The sequence below is a fragment of the Chiloscyllium punctatum genome, chromosome 11, assembly GCF_047496795.1.
Source record: "Chiloscyllium punctatum isolate Juve2018m chromosome 11, sChiPun1.3, whole genome shotgun sequence".
NCBI lineage: Eukaryota > Metazoa > Chordata > Chondrichthyes > Orectolobiformes > Hemiscylliidae > Chiloscyllium > Chiloscyllium punctatum.
In genome coordinates this window covers 70,699,212-70,716,302 of record NC_092749.1, presented here as the reverse complement: position 1 = coordinate 70,716,302, position 17,091 = coordinate 70,699,212, and the positions used below count along the sequence as shown (strand labels likewise).

At 41.3% G+C, this 17,091-nt stretch overlaps 1 protein-coding gene across 1 annotated transcript in view; it reads left to right on the top strand.

Moving 5' to 3' along the window:
• The first annotated feature begins 3,018 nt into the window (after positions 1-3,018).
• Positions 3,019-17,091, top strand: part of LOC140483082 (protein transport protein Sec23B) — a 71,027-nt gene continuing 56,954 nt past the window's right edge. The window contains exons 1-2 of the mRNA XM_072581011.1: positions 3,019-3,161; positions 16,627-16,862. Of these exons, the coding sequence (XP_072437112.1) occupies positions 16,642-16,862 (221 nt within the window). The 5' untranslated portion in view covers positions 3,019-3,161; positions 16,627-16,641. The remainder of the gene's footprint in view (positions 3,162-16,626; positions 16,863-17,091) is intronic.

Sequence of the window (17,091 nt, the reverse complement as noted above, 5' to 3'; positions counted from 1 at the left end):
TCAAGTCCACACCAACCCTCCAAACAGCATCCCATCCAGACCCACTCCACTACCCTAGCCCCATAACTCTAGATTTCCCATTGCAATCCACGTAAGACACAAGTATAGCCATCCACCTAACCTGCATATCTTTGGACTGTCAGAGGAAACTGGAGCACCCGGAGGAAACCCACACAGATACGGGGAGAATGTGCAAACTCCACACAGTCACCTGAGGCTAGAATCAAACCCAGGTCCCTGGTGCTGTGAGGCAGCAGTGCTAACCCACTGAGTCAACATGCCACCCCAGATCAAGATTGCATGATACTGATTGATAATTCCTTTCACAAATATCTGCAAAGATGTCTAAAAATGAATAAAGAGTATCGTAAGACAAAATAGTAACAGACTTAAAAAACACACACAACGTACCATTGCCGAATTGAAGAATCACCACTATGCAGCAATTCATCTTTTTTATAATTGTCTATGGCACATTTGCAGGCTAGGTTTGTTTTTTTGCCAAGCTGTTTGATTGCTTAACATTTGCTTGCAGTAGGTATTGTCGGTAATATGGGAATAAACATTGTCAGTGGTGTGAAATCGTGAGCATAGTTAGGTATGGAACAGTATGAATGTCAATGGCATGGGATGTGAACATTGCTGGATGGGGGCCAGAAAGTAGTAAATTGGTGTGAGCACTGAGAGAGGTACAGGGGTCTTGTGAACTGTCAGAGGTGCAGTAGGTTGAGCACAGCATGGGTGGGCATTTTCAAGCCATTTGGGGATTGTGAGACTTTTTTAGACCTCCCATATCCAGTTCCCTTTATCAATCACCAAACTACACCTGGAATTAACAAAGGGTGGGGTAAATATCTGAGTACGTGTAGGGTATCGAGCCTGAATTCTTCATTGTGTGGGCTCATCTGGAATATCTTTACGTAATCCTTCCCATTGGAAATGTAGATTTTCTGAGTTAATGCTCCATATTTACATCAACCTTTTTTTATATTTAAAAAAACTAGATCTATGTTAGATCTAACTAAGTCCACTTCTTTTTGTCATTTATATAAATGATTTAGATGTGAGCATAAGAGGTATAGTTAATAAGTTTGCAGATGACACCAAATTTGGTGTAGTGGACAGCGAAGAAGATTACCTCAGGTTACAATGGGATCTTGATCAGAGGACCAATGGGCTGAGAAGTGGCATTTGGAGTTTAATTCTGATAAATATGAAGTGCTGCACAGGTAGGATAGTGAAGAAGGCATTCAGTATGCTTTCCTTTATTGGTCAGAGTATTGAGTACAGGAGTTGGGAGGTCATATTGTAGCTGTACAGGACATTGGTTAGGCCACTGTTGGAATATTGCATGCAATTCTGGTCTCCTTCCTATTGCAAAGATGTTGTGAAAGATTTATAAAGATGTTGCCAGGGTTGGAGGATTTGAGCTACAGGGAGAGGCTGAACAGGCTGGGACTGTTTTCCCTGGAGTATCGGAGGCTGAGGGATGACCTTATAGAGGTTTACAAAATCATGAGGGGCCTGGGTAGGATAAATAGACAAGCTTTTCCCTGGGGTAGGGGAGTCCAGAACTAGAGAGCATAGGTTTAGGGGGAAAATATAGAAGAGACCTAAGGGGCAACTTTTTCACGCAGAGGGTGGTACGTGTATGGAATGAGCTGCCAGAGGATGTCGTGGAGGCTAGTACAACTGCAACATTTAAAAGGCATCTGGATGGGTATATAAATAGGAAGGGTTTGGAGGGATATGGGCCGGGTGTTGGCAGATGAGACTAGATTGAGTTGGGATATCTGGTCAGCATTGACGGGTTGGACCGAAGGGTCTGTCTCCATGCTGTACATCTCTATGACTCTATATCATTAAGCATGTTGTATCTTGGAGCAAAACTCAGGGAATGGTGCTCCCTGTGCACCTTGTCCTTTCCTGTGATGGAAACTGGATTTTGAAGATGCTGGAAAGAAATTGTGGTGATTTGTTGCTGTGTATTCTCTGGGTAGTAGATACTGCAGTAATAGTGTACTGTGGAAGTCAGTAGAGACTTAAATCTAGTTAAATTGCCAATCAGACTGCTTTGTCCTGGATAACGTTGAGTTGTTTGAGTGTTATTGCAGTTGCATCATCCAGGCAAATAAAGAATATTCCCTGACTTTTGGTGAACATGCTTTGAGAAAAGCTGAAGTGTATCGCTTTCTGTTCTGAAGCTCCATTTTCTCTCCACAGATGCCTGAACTGTTTAGTATTTCCTGCATTTTGTTATTCCACTAATACCATCTGCACCCCTCACCCAAATCTTCTGACCACTTATGTGGTCATTCCTATTGGTTTCTTGTTAATAGTTACCAGGATATTGATGTTCAGGTGATAATTCTGTCATGAGGCCTAACGTATGTTATAGTCACTCCCTACACCTGCACTTGAACTGTCTTCAGAAGCCTCTGCAGATCAGAGAGCAGGACCAAGTGACTTTCTTGAGGTGGCATACCAAACATTGCCACCGCACTGACATTGTGGCAAGTAAGTTGAGCTTATCATGTAGCTAGAATGCCTGTTACTTGCTTCCCAACATGATTATTCTAGGTGAGCTTTAGTCTGTTTCTCCTGGTGGTGACATCATGTGATACAATGACACACAGGTTTCACTTAGAAATTTGGATATCGACCCCAAAACCTAGGAGTTCACCCTGAATCATTGCATGTTATGGGAGAACCAAATACAAACGGGTATGGCCTACTTCGAAAGCTCCATCTTATCCATTTAAGGATGGCAACAAATGCTGACTGTAGTCAGTGATATTCTGTGAAGTAATTTCCAGCCAGCGGCTTGCCCAACACTACGATATCTGTTCTTGCAGCAAAAGGGTGAGCGCAGATCGGCCTTAGCATCACCTTCATCCCTACCAGCACCTTCAAATCCCTCTTCACATTCGAGATAAACGTCATCTCAACCCCTGACCTCCTAGACCGGTAGTGACGTCTATTTACAGGCGCATGCTGAGCTGTACTTCCTGTCGTTGACGTCAAGAAAGGAAATGACGCACGTGCTGGGGAGCCGGATCCGGCTGAAGGGGGACGTGTTGTCAGGATCGAGAGCCGGAGGTGTAGGAGCGGTTGTCCTCGGGGCTCCGTGCGGTCTAGGTGGTCTCATCTTCCCGTGACCGGTTAGTACCCAGTGTGGCTGGCCATCAGCACCTGATTAACACTGTGTAAATCACTGATCGGGGACATTCTCTGGCTGATGTGTAACTGTCAGGGGTATTGATCCTGTTGGTGGGACATGTCACTGGTTTGGTTCATTGACAGCTTTTTAATCAGCAGCTGGTTACAAAGAGGGAGCCAGAACTGAGTGATGGTGAGAAAACGGGTTGGATTGGAATTGATCTTTGGCAGAAGGTCGGGCTTTTTAGAATCGTAGAGACTTGTACACAACGGAAACGTCCCCTCGGTCTAAGTCGTCTATGCCGACCATTTATCCGAAATAAATCTAGTCCCGTTTGCCAATATTTGGCCCCATATCCCTCTTAAACCCTTCCTATTCGTGTACCCATCCAGATGTCTTTTGAATGTTGTAATTGAACAAGCTTTCACTAATTCCTTTACCGTTCCATACATACACTACCCTCTGTATGAAATCCATTTTTAAAACTTCCCCTTCTCACCTTCAACTTATGCCTTCGAGTTCTTGCTTGATTATTTCCGATATGGGCATTCTTAAGATCATAACAGGACCTCAAATATGAACTTGTCTTGTTTCTAAGCTTTCTCTCCATACAAAATGCACTGTTTAATTTTGTTTCTCACAGCATTTTGTCTATAGTTGATTTATAGTTGAGAGTCAACGATTAGCAACAATCATTTCTATACATTCATAAACTTTGTAAAATATTTCAGGATCATTCACAGAGGTGAAATATCATTTCATTAAGGATGTTGTACCTTGGAACAAAACTCAGGGAAAAACTCAGGGTGCACCTTGTCCTTTCCTGTGATGGAAACAGAATTTTGAAGATGCTGGCAAAGAAGCTGTGGTAACTTGTTGCTGTGTATCCTCTGGATAGTAGATACTGCAGTAATAGTGTACTGCTGCTGAAGTCAGTAGAAACGTAAATCTGGTTAAATTGCCAATCAGACTGCTTTGTCCTGGATAATGTTGAGTTGTTTGAGTGTGATTGCAGTTGCACCATCCAGGCAAGTCAATAATTTTCTGTCAATCACAGAAAATGTCATACTGGACTTGGCTGATGAGTCCCCTAGATCTGATGGCCTGAATTCTATGATCTTAAAAGAAGTAGATGTGTTGGTTGTATTCTTGAAAATCTCCTGCAATTATAATAACTCCTTCAAGAGGAAAGTACAAAGCAAGAAACTATATGCCAGTTAGTCTTACGTCTGTTGGAAAAATGTGAAAATCCATCATTAAAGAAGTCACAACAAGAAATTTATAAAACTAAAATACAATCAAGGTTGAATCATCATGGATTCAGGAGAAAGAAATTGTTTGAAAAATTAGAATTCTTTGAGTACTTAATATGTAGGATGGGCAGAAGGGAATCTGAAGATGTAGTGTAATATATTTGCTGGAGTCATTCAGTAAGTGTCACAACTCATAATAAGGAGAGTACTGCGGATGCTGAAAATCCGAAATAAAAAGGAGAAAATGCTGGAGAAAAGTAGCAAGTCTGGCTTCAGCTCTCGAGAAGCAGAGTTCACATTTAGAGTTCAGTATGATTTTTCTTCAAAACAGTTCACAAAACTTTAGCATGTATGTACACCAAGAATAGTGAGGAAGATAAATGGACTGTTGACCTTTTGTGGCAAGGGAGTGGACTATAAAAGTAGGGATATTTTGATACAATGGTGTATGGCATTGTTGAGACCATACCATATGCATTTTTTCGGTCTCCCTTTCTTTTATTTAAGGATGAATATCCTTGAATTTGAAGCCATTCAGAAGATTCACTAATTGATTCATGGTATGAATGGGTTTTGCCTTAAATTGGGTATTCTTTGGATTACTCTTTGGAGGTGTGAAGAAATGATAGGTGATCTTATAAGATTCAGAGGGGGCTTAAGAAAGTAGATGTTGGGTGGATGTTTCCCTTCATGGGAAAATCCAGAATAAATCTAAAATAAGTGCCCTCCCATTTAAGACATAGGCGAGGGATTTCTGATGAGTATGATCAATTTTTGGAATTCTCTACCCAGGAACATAGAGGCTGGCTCATTAGAATATATTTAAATTGGAGACAAATTTTGGTGAGTCCAGGATCATGGAGACTGTCAATAAAGTGAAGTTAAAACTACCAGCAGCAATTATCATCTTGAATATTGGGGCAGATTCAAGGGACCACATTGCCTACTCCTCATATTTCTTAGGTTCTTATTGTACAGTATCCTTGTATCTTTTGAACAAACCACCATAGCTTTTGTTCAACATAGAATACCTACTTGGGTAGTCCAGTAATCAATTATGTGGCCATCCTACCTTGGTTAAACTTGGTACTATGAATGTCTCTGTGCTTTATATGTTTCCTTTTTTCATAAGTGTCTGACATTTTGTGTTGCCACAGAATTTTCATGACTCTTCTGAGGCAACCTTAATGGAATCAGTTTAATTTTCTGATGTGTATAGTTAAGAATGCATATCATATTTCTGGGCTTTCTGTTTTGTTGCCAATTTAATATCTCTGTCATCCCATGAGCTCCCATGGAACATTTCAAAAGGGTTCAAAACTTTAAAAAATCTGATTTAATGCAGTGTTTTAGTTAGCTATCTGCTACAAGGAAGGTATAACATTCGCTGATATTGGATTACACCTTAGGTGTCCACAATTCATTTATAGATATTTTCTGATCAGCTTGTTCGCAGATGTTATTACACATCTCTGGGTCCGATTGGATTTGAACTTCTATCTTTGATCAGAGGTAAGGACACTGCCATTATGCCACGGGAGCTCCACATGACTCGTTTATAAGCATGTTTAATTTGGAGAGGATGAAGTACTTGTAGATTAGATTAGATTCCCTACAGTGTGGAAACAGGCCATTTGGCCCAACAAGTCCACACCGACCCTCCGAAGAGCAACCCACCCAGACCCATTCCCCTACACCTAACACTATGGGCAGTTTAGCATGGCCAATTTACCGAACCTGCTCATCTTTTGGACTGTGGGAGCAGACCGGAGCACCTGGAGGAAACCCACGCAGACATGGGGAGAATGTGCTAACTCCACACAGACAGTTGCCCAAGGTGGGAATTGAACCCAGGGGACTGGCGCTGCTAACCACTGAGCCACCGTGCTGCCCTTGTGTATATTTTTCAAAAGTGTTTGACAAAATAACATGTATAGTACTTGCTATACATGATTAAAGGAAATTGTGATATGGAAACAAAATTGACAAGTACAGAAAGCAAGGAGTAATAATTTATGGTTGTTTTGCAGATTAGAAGGACTCTGCAGTGGAGTTCCCTAGTGAGAAAGAAAGACTCTAAGGGAAGGGTGTACCATCAGTGCCAACTAAGGAAGCTGAAGATATTATTAAATTGAAATGAAAAGATGAGTAGCAGACCAAAAAGAAATAAGGAGAGAGAAATTACAACGTAGAATCAAGCGAGTTAGAAATATAAAAACGGAACTTAAATGTTTGTTCAAGCATTTGAAAAGCAAGAGAAAGTTAGGGGAATATTGGCTCTCTGGACAGGGAGAGGGACTGGGGTATTAATAATGGAAAAATGGAAATGGTACATGATTTTTGTCTGTCTTCAATATAGTATCCCCAAAATAATTCTGAATCAGAATGTGAAAGGGATTGAGCAACTTAATTACAGTACAATCATTGGGGAAAGGGTATTAAGAAAACTCTTACAAAATTTCACGGATTCCCTGGTCCTGATAGAATTCATCCGAGGGTGAAGTGGCTGCTGAGAGTGGAGATGTAATACTTTTAATTTTCCAGAATTCACTAGATACTGGAAATTTCCCATCAGACTGAAAAATAGCTCATGTAACTCCACTTTTTAAAATTGCAGTGAGACTGAAAACAGGAAGCTACAGGCCAGGTAACCAAATATCTATCAGAGGAAAAATGTTTGAATCTATTAAGGATGTTATATGGTAAGGCACCTTGAAAATCTTATTGTCCACAAGCAGAGTGAAAATGATTTTGTGAAAGAGAAGTATAGGAGTCAGTGGATATACCCCACTGTACCCGTGTAGCTATTTACAAGGTGCCCGTCAAAGATTACGAAGCAAAGCAAAAGCTCCTTTTATAAGAATGGGCATCCTTTTGCCCTAGATGGAGGATTGGTTGGCCAATAAGAAGCAGAGAATGGACATAAATGAGAAATGGGCCAGATGCTGGCAGGTGGGACTAGATTCGGTTGGGATAACTGGTCGGCATGGACTACTTGTACCGAAAGATCTGTTTCTGTACTGTACATCTCTATGACTTTATGATACAAGAAGTATCAGCAGGCAATGTGGGTGGGTAAACATTTGGCAGATAGTCTCAGATGTGAGTAAGTGTGAAGGTATTCATTTTTACAGAAAGGATACAAAGAAAGGCTTTGTATAACTTAAATTGAGAAATTACAGAACTTCAGGACACAGGAATCTGGGTATCTTGGTAAACCAAGCACAGAAAGTCAAAATAAAGGTTCAGAAAGTGATTAGGAAGGCAAGTGGAATGTTGTTGTTTATTGCAAGGAGAATGGGATATGAAAGTAGTGGTGTTTCACTCAAGTTGTCGAGCATTGGTGAGGCTGCAACTGTAATTAATTAAGAAAATATATAAATACATTAGAACCGGTTCAGAGAAGATTCAACTAATATTAAGAAGGAGGGGGAAATGAGTTGCTATCAGTGAAACATACAAGATGCTGAGGGGACTTGATGGGGTTGACGCTGAAAGGATGTTTCTCTTTGTGGGGAAGACTATAGCAGGGACTCAATTTGAAAATAAATGTTCTCTGAAGATGAGAACAATATTTTTCTGTCAGAGAGGCATGGGTCTGTGGAACTCTGTACCCCAAAGAATGATGGTAAAGGTGGAGTCATTGAATACTTTAAAACAGAGGTAGATAAACTCTTCATTGACAAGGGAGTCAAAGGTAGGTGGATATGTTGAGTTGAGATCACAATAAGATTAGCCATGATCCTATTAAATGGTGGAACAAGCAAGAGGGGCAAATGGCCTACCCTTGTTCTTAATTCATTTACTCCTATGAGTTGACTGAGGGTCAGTGCTGTTTTTGATTTAAATGACCTAACATGAGCAAATGGAGCCTCTTTAAAATTTAATATAAGGGTCAAATAGTGGTAGACAATGAAGCAGATCAAAGCAGATTCAGGATGACATAGTCTACTGGAATAGGCCATCGTAGAGAAGTAGGAAATTATAAATTTTGATACAAAGAATTGAGGTGAGGCAACTCAATTTTATAGGAAGTGCAGTGACAAATCATTGGCTGTTAAGAGCAAATTGTAGTTTTGATAGAGCAATGGAGTTTAAAAGCAAGGACATTGTACTAACCCATTATAAAATACTGATTAGACCACAGCTGAAGTATTATGCAAGAAACTGTTTTGAAGGATGTTAAGTCCTTAAAAAAAGTGCAAAATTGATTTGTTGATATGGTCATGTAGTTGAGGGATTTCAGTTATTGGAGAGAATGGAGACACTGGCGCTGTTCTCCTTTCAATGGAGAATGTGAAAAGGAACTTTTGGTAGAAATGTTAAAAATCTTGAGTAATTTTGATAGGGAACTTAATAGGGAAGTTGCAGGTGGTGATGCTCTAATGTATCTGCTACATTTCCCCTTTGGAGTGATAGAAATCGCAAGTTTGGAAAGTGCTTTCTAAGAACTCTTGGTAAGTTGTTGCAATGTGATCTCAGTGCACACTGCTATCATAGGTCCATGGGGTTAATGATGGAGGGGGGTGAATGTTGATGGTGCTACATGGTTTGACAATGAAATAGATGAATTTGTCTTGGATGGTGTTAAGCTGCTTGAATGATTTTGGATTGCATCCATCCAAGCAAATAATATTCCATTGCACTCCTGACTTGTATCTTGTAAATGGTATGCAGGCTTTGAGAAGTCAGGAGATGTGTTTATTTCATCAGAATTCCTGAACTCTGACTTGCTCTTATAACTGCAGTTCACTCTCTGGATATTGATAGTTGGAATTCAGTGAAAGTATTGTCTTTGAAAATCAAGGGGTGATGATTCAATTTATTATTGTTGTAAATGGTCATTACCTGGGTCTTAACAACTGGGAAAAAGTGAGGACTGCAGATGCTGGAGATCAGAGTCAAAAAGTGTGGCGCTGGAAAAGCACAACAAGTCAGGCAGCATCTGAGGAGGAGGAGGAGAGTCAACGTTTGGGCTTAAGCCCTTCCACGAATGTTACTTGCTACTATTTCAAGCCAGGATGTCATCCAGGTCTTGCTGCATTTGGATTCAGATTGTTTCAGTAACTGAGAGGGTTGTAAATCATGCTGACATTGTACAACAATTAATAAATATCTCCATCTTTTAAAGGGTGAGCTCATTAATGGAGCAGTTATAGAGCTTTTGGACTGTGACCATAAGATATTGGAGCAGAGCTAGACCATTCAGTCCAGCGACTGTTCTGCAATTTGATCATGGCTAATATGTTTCTCAGCCCTTTTTTTTTCATTCCTTCTTGGGATGTGAACGTCACTGGCTGGCCAGCATTTATTGCCCCTTCCTGGTTGCCCTTGTAGGTTGACCCACAATACTGTTAAGGTGGGAATTCCAGTATTGTGACCTAGCAACAGCGAAGACCCAGTGAATATGTTTCCAAATCAGGCTGGTGAGTGACTTGGAGGGGAACTTGCAGATGGTGATGGTCTCATGCATCTGCTAGCCTTGTCCTTCTACATGGAGATGGTCATGCATTTGGAAGGTGCTGTCTAAGGATCTTTGGCGAATTTCTTTAGTGCATCTTGTAGATAGTACACACTGTTGCTATTGAGTATTGGTGGTGGAGAGGGTGGATGTTTGTGGATGTAGTGCCAGTCAAGTGGGAGGCTTTGTCCCGGATAGCGTCAAGCTTCTTAAATGTTGTTGGTGCTGCACCCTTCCAGGCAAGTGAGGAGTATTTCATTACACTCCTGACTTGTGCCATGTAGATGATGGACAGGAGGTGAGTTACTCGCTGCAGTATTCCTAGCCTCAGACCTGCTCTTGTAGCTACTGTGTTTATGTGGTGAGTCCAGTAGGAGAAGGTGAGGACTGCACATGCTGTAGATCAGACTCGAGAATGTGGTACTGGAAAAGCATAACAGGTCAGGCAGCATCCGAGGAGGAGGAGAATCAACGTTTTGGGCATGAGCCTTTCATCAGGAATGAGGTTTGTGGGCGAGGGAGGCTAAGAGATAAATGGGAGGGAGTGGGGCTGGAGGGTAGGTAGCTGGGAATGTGATAGGTGCGGGGGGAAAAGAGGATAGGTTGGAGAGGAGGGTGGAGGGGATAGGTGGGAAGAAAGATAGATAGGTCAAGAGGCCGGTGCCGCATTGGAGGCTTGCGACTGGGATAATGTAAGGGGAGGGGAAACGAGGAAACTGGTGAAATCCACATTGATCCCATGTGGTTGCAGGGTCCCAAGGCGGAAGATGAGGCTTTCTTCCTCCAGGCATCAGGTGGTTAGGGATTGGCGATGGAGGAGGCCCAGGATCTACATGTCTTTGGTGGAGTGGGTGGGGGAGTTAATTTGATCAGCCATAGAGCAGTGGGGTTGGATGGTGCGGGTGTCCCAGAGATGTTCTCTGAAATGATCTACAAGTTGGCATCCTGCCTCCCTGATGTAGCGGAGACCACGTTGGGTGCAATGGATACAGTAGATAACGTGTGTGGAAGTATAGGCAAATTTTTGTCAGATATGGAAGGATCCTTTGGGGCGTTGGACGGAGGTGAGGGGAGAAGTGTGGACTCAGATTTTGCACTTCTGTTGGCAGGGGAATGTGCGGGAGTGGGCTTGGGGGGTGGCGTAGATCTGACAAGAAAGCTGCGTAGGAAATGGTGTTCTCCAAAACACAGATAAGGGTGGTGAGAGAAATATATCTCTCGGGGTGGAGTCTGTTTATAGGTGGTGGATGTGGCGGAGGATGATACAATGTATCCAGAGGTTGGTGGGGGGGGGTTTCTGTCATTGTTGCGATTGGAGGGATGGAGTTCAAGAGGAGAGGTGCGGGTACCTATTACAATCCCAGCTACCTTCCCCTCAGTCCCAACCCTGACCCATTTATCTCTCAGCCCTCCCAAGCCTCATTCCTGATGAAGGGCTTATGCCCAAAATGTCGATTCTGTTACTCCTCGGTTGCTGCCTGATCTGCTGTGCTTTTCGAGCACCACACACTCAACTGTGGTGAGTCCTGTTGAGTTTCTGGTCAATGGTAACTCCAAAAATGTTGATGTATGGTATTCAGTGATGGTAATACCATTAACTGTCATGGGGCAGAAGTGAGATTGGCTCTTATTGAAGATGGCCATTGCCTGTCATTTGTGTAGCACAAATGTTACTTGCTGTTTGTCAGCTCAAGCCTGGGTATTGTTCAGATCTTGTATTCAAACATGTATTGCTTCAGTATCTGAGGAGTCACAAATGGTGCTGAATATTGTGCAAATACTGGTGGGCATCCCTACTTCTGACGTTATGGTGGATGGGTCATTGTTGAAGCAGCTGAAGATGGTTGGACCTAGGACACTACCTGGAGGAACTCCTCCAGAGGTGTTCTGGAGATCAGGTGACTGAACCTCCAACAACCACAACCATCCCTCTATCTTCCACTGATGCCACACTGTGTCAAATGCAGCCTTGATGTCAAGGGCTGTCACTATGATTTCACCTGATTTACCCTGTCCACCTGCATATTGAGAAGTCCCCATATTTATTGTAAAAGTATCTTTCTTGCATGTCTTTTCTATCTTCAGATTCACTATCCTAAGGATCTCAAATATTTGTATCATAGTCCAATTCCTGTCAGCTAGACAGGAATTTTCCCTCTGCCAGTGGTTTCTGGTTAGGATCAGGTTACTTGTTGCCACACTTTGTCAAATGTTGCCTGAATGTCATGGCTAGTTGCCCTCCCTTTTTCTGAAATTGAGCAGTTTTATCCATGTTTGGACAGAAGCTGTAATGGGGTCAGAAGCCAAGCGGTCCTGATGGAACCCAAATTGACTGTCAGTGAGCAGGTTATTTCTTCAAAAGTGGTGCTTGATAGCACTAGTGATGACCCTTTCCATAAATTTGCTAATGATTGATAGTAAGCTGATGGGGCGGTAAATGGCTATGTTGGATTTGCCCTACTCTTTGTGGACAGGGCGCATCCGGGCAATTTTTTAAATTCAGTTGAGATGAGAGTTTCGCTTGATGGGACCATCCCTAGCTATCCTTGATACTGTGTTGATGCTTTGCCGCCTTGAAATGCTGCAGTCCATGCGTTCTGGGTAGACCCACAATGTCATTATGGAGGGAGATCTAGAACTTTGACCCAATTACGCTGAAGAAACGTCGATGTATTTCTAAGTCAGGATGGCTTTGAAGGGAAATTGAAGTCAACAGTGTTCCTATGTATCTGTGTCCCTACCCTTCTAGATTGTAGTGGTAGTAGTTTTGAAAGATACTTTGGCAGAAGCCTTGGTGAATTTCTGCTGTGCATCTCACAGTGGTACTCATTGCTACCGAGCGTTGGTGGTGGATGTTTGTGGATGTAGTGGCAATCAAGCAAGTTGTTTTTTCCAGAGTTGACAGAAGAAACCAGAGGACTTGGATTTAAGGTGACTGACAAGAAAATACTAGAGATAAACTAAGGAAATATTTTTTAAACTCAGTCAGATATTGTGATCTGGGAAGTATGAAAGTGTGGTCTCGGCCGATTTTATTAGTAACATTCAGAAGAAGTTGGATGAATAATTATGGCATAAGAGTGGGAGCAGCCTCTTTCTGTGCTTTACCATTGGTTGGAGGTCATGAATTCTGACGCCAGATGAGGAAAAAGGGAACATTTCCCCTCCCTGGTGTGCTGTGAGCAACGTTGTGAAAAGTCAAGAAGTATGGAGAAAATGGAAAATTAAGAATCTCAGTCTTGAGTGAAAAGTTTTCAATTTTACCCATAAACTTAAATGGTGATTTTAGAATCTCCCCATTGAGTAGTGACTATTTTATTTCCAAGCTTTTGCATCTCACCAGAAGCCCCAACTGGACTTCCAATTTTCTCCTTTCCCAAGAAACTAAATAGCACAAACACCTGACTTATAAGCCAGGCAGCTGCACTTCGCCAAATGCTTGTCTCAGCCATTGGGGCAATTGCCTCATAATCTCCCTCCATGCTCCATTGCCACCATCCTACTCACTCTTCATCCATGAATGTCCACATTGGCAAACCACCAACTTCACCATGCCCTTTGACCCTTTACTTTGAAACTTGGATACGCTATGACTTGCATGTTTCTGCCAGGTTACTTTTGCATGCAGGAACACATGTATCTGCTGCATTTGTACAGATGCATCTTCTAGTTCTTAGATGGCTTTTTTCACACACAGGTCTTTAGAGCTCAGATACAGGCTGCCAGCATCTCTGGCTTTCATTGCTTTCTCAGCACAGTGGGGGAGGCAGGTTGTTAGGATAGGACATACTGAACAGGAGATGGACATATCGCTGTGGGACACTTCCTTACATCAGCGTCTCACCTGTAATATCTGCCAGCAGCTTATGCAGCAAACATGTGTAAAGACGGGTGCCTTTTATTTTCTTTAATTTTTCACTGTGGACTAAAAAAGAAAGAGAATGCTTTGCACCAAGGACACTGCAAAGGGGTGGCTGCAGTTTGAGAAAATGTGTTTACTGGAGCACATTGTGAGTTGTATACAATATTGTGTTATTGTGTTTTCTTGGAATAGTGAGAACGGATGCAGATGCTGGGGTGCCGATGGATTCGGAACTGAGGGACAATTTCTTGGCAAAATATTTTGATAGCTTCCTGACTAGAGGACTATGCTTATGTAGGAGCCAGTGTGGCAGAAAACCATCCAGCCTGCAAATCATGCACACATGTGCTCACTCATTCACTCACTCATGCATCCAGATTTACTCACCTTCCTCTAATTGCATGGAAGAACCCTAGACCTATCATCATACAAATAGAAAAGAAGCCCTTTCACCAGTTGTGTTTGTGCTGATCAACAAACACTCACTTAATCCAGTTACTTTTTCCACTACTTGATCTGTAACTTTTGATGCTAGAGCATCTCCAGTCTCAATCTAAATATTTATGAAATGTCCTGATGGTTTCTGTCTCTTCCACCCTTTCAGCTAGTGACTTCCACATACTGTCCTCTGAGAAAGAATCAATAGAAGTACACAATAAAGCACTTCTTATCCTCAGTACTTCCATGTTAGTTCTCCCAAAATAATTAACTTCTTATTTTCAAGACTAAACTCTACTGTTCTGACCGGACTAATCCATATTGACCTGTAGTATAAGGTTCTTCTTGCCCCATTTACTATTTTTGTCCCATCTGCAAACTTACTGACCAAACACTGTGGTACGATGCTGACACAGGCTTCCACTCTCAAAAAGACTAGCATCCTCTGCCTGTTGCAACCTAATTAATTTGGATCCAGTTTATTAAATTGCCCTGAATCCTATGGGTGCTTGCTGACTTGATTGGTCTCCCATGTGATGCCTTGTCAAAAACCTTGATGAAGTCCATGTAGACTACATCAGCTGCATTATCCTCATCTACACATCTAGTCATACCCTCAAAGAAAATTAAATAAATGTTTTTTGATGTGATCAAATTTTGAGTCATATTGAACTTGAAACATTAACTCTGCTACTCTTTCCCCAGATGCTGCTACAATTGGTGTTTCTCCAATACTTTTTATTTTGGGTTTCCAGTGTCAACTACTTTGCTCCTACTTGAGCTTTTATTTCCTTTGGCCATATCCTTCATGAAGACAGTTGAGCACCGTAATGTGAGGGGCGATTTTTAGTTTGCAGCATCTGATCTAGCGTGCAGCTTTAAGTAGGCTGCCAGCAATGTGAATGCCAAAGGTCCTAACATGCAGTTCCTGAAGCATATAGGAATCAGGAACAGGAGGAGGCCAATCAGTGTCTTGAGTTTGCTCCATCAATCAATAAGATCATGGCTGATCTGATTGTAACCTCAAACTTACGTTCTTGCCTGCCTCTTACTACCATTCAATACCTTGCTTAACAAGAATCTATGTACTGCTACTTTAAAATCATTCAAAGCTGTTGTTCCACCAACTTTTCAGGGAGAGTTTCAAAAACCCACAATTCTCTGAGAGAACAAATTTTGTCTCCTCTGTTTTAAATAGGTGACCCCTAACTTTTAAAGTGACCCCTCGTTCTAGATTCTCCAATAAGAGGATGTATCCTCTCCAGATCTGCTCTGTCAAGATCTCTAAGAATTTGAATGTTTCAATAAAATTGCCTCTTATTCTCCAGCGGATTTGAGTATTCTTAAGAAATATGCAGCTGGAGAGCCTCATAGATGAACTGAAGAGCAAGTCTCTCTGAGCGATTATGAACCAGGAGCCTCTAATCTTACTGTTAACTGTAAATGAGAACATTCTGCCCAATGACGACTGCTTACCATATTTAATATTCATAATATACTTTAGATTTGAAACTACTTATGGTCCTCTGTTGGAACTTTGTTTAGTATCTGCAAACTTGGAATTTACAGTGATTTGGGTAACTGATTTTTATGATGATATGCTTAATATCAAGTAATACGATGTTATTCACTAACCAGATGCTAAACTGATGAATTGTAGAATGTTGGGATCAAGTGGGATTGTATAGATTGATTTCATTTTTAAATTATGCCTTGAATAGCTTAGATAATTTTGTATTGTTGAATTTCATCATTCCAAAGTACTTCTGTTTAATAGAATTTGCAATGTGATAAATATATCTGATATTCAGATTATTCCTCAACACTTTTTAAAGTTGACATGTATTCATTGTGGTAGAATTATACAATTTGCACAAGTGGAAAAGGATACAAGGCAGATATAGTACAATTTAAGGAACATGGAAAGCTTGGGTAAATATCAGAAGCAGCAGAATGAGTAGCTTGATGAAATGGCGATCCATGGGTCTCTCTACCATGGACGTATAACCAAAGTCAGAAAGGCACCTCTACCCATCATCCTCCCATCTGATTGAAATGTTCTCCCTTCCTCCAAGCTTGCGAAGTTGGAGAGCATTAAATTCCTATCCCCAATATAAGAAAGAGGAGTGTCGCCATGTCTAGGTAAATTCATTTGTTATATCTTTAAATACTGTGTTTTAGTAAAAAAAATCTCCCTGTATGTATTCAATCTACATAGGAGAGTGATTTAAAAAAAAATATAACTTAAATTGTCATACCTGAATTTTGCTCTCTCCATATTTTCAATGCTTATGTGGTGCATTCAGAGCAAGTATCTTTAAATATTAAAGGCTGCACGGTATGAAGAAAAGGTATGGGAAATACTAGCTGAATTAGTTGTTTGGAGATGGTGTTGGCTGAATGGCTATGTCCTGTGCTGTATCATTTTTGTGATTTTGTTTTTTATTTGTAGAAAACATCAGCAGTCATGGCAACATACCAGGAATTCATTCAACAAAATGAAGAACGTGACGGTGTTCGGTTCAGCTGGAATGTGTGGCCATCCAGTCGACTTGAGGCTACGCGCATGGTGGTTCCTTTGGCTTGTCTCTTCACACCTTTAAAAGAACGTCCAGATCTGCCGCCAATACAATATGAACCCGTGCTGTGCAGCAGGGCTACCTGTAGGGCTGTCCTCAATCCACTGTGGTACAGTATCTGGAATCTCATTATTGATATATTTGTTTTAAAAGATAAGAATTGTCTTACTTTAAAATTCTTTTAGTTATTTATACGTTTGTATATTGCAAGCAATAAACCAATAGAAATGAAATTAGAATTGATTAGTGTTTTGCTGTGGACCTCATTCCAACATAGGTTGTACTGTCAACCCTTACTAAGAGAAAATTGATCCAACAGCAAGCAAAATCATAACATT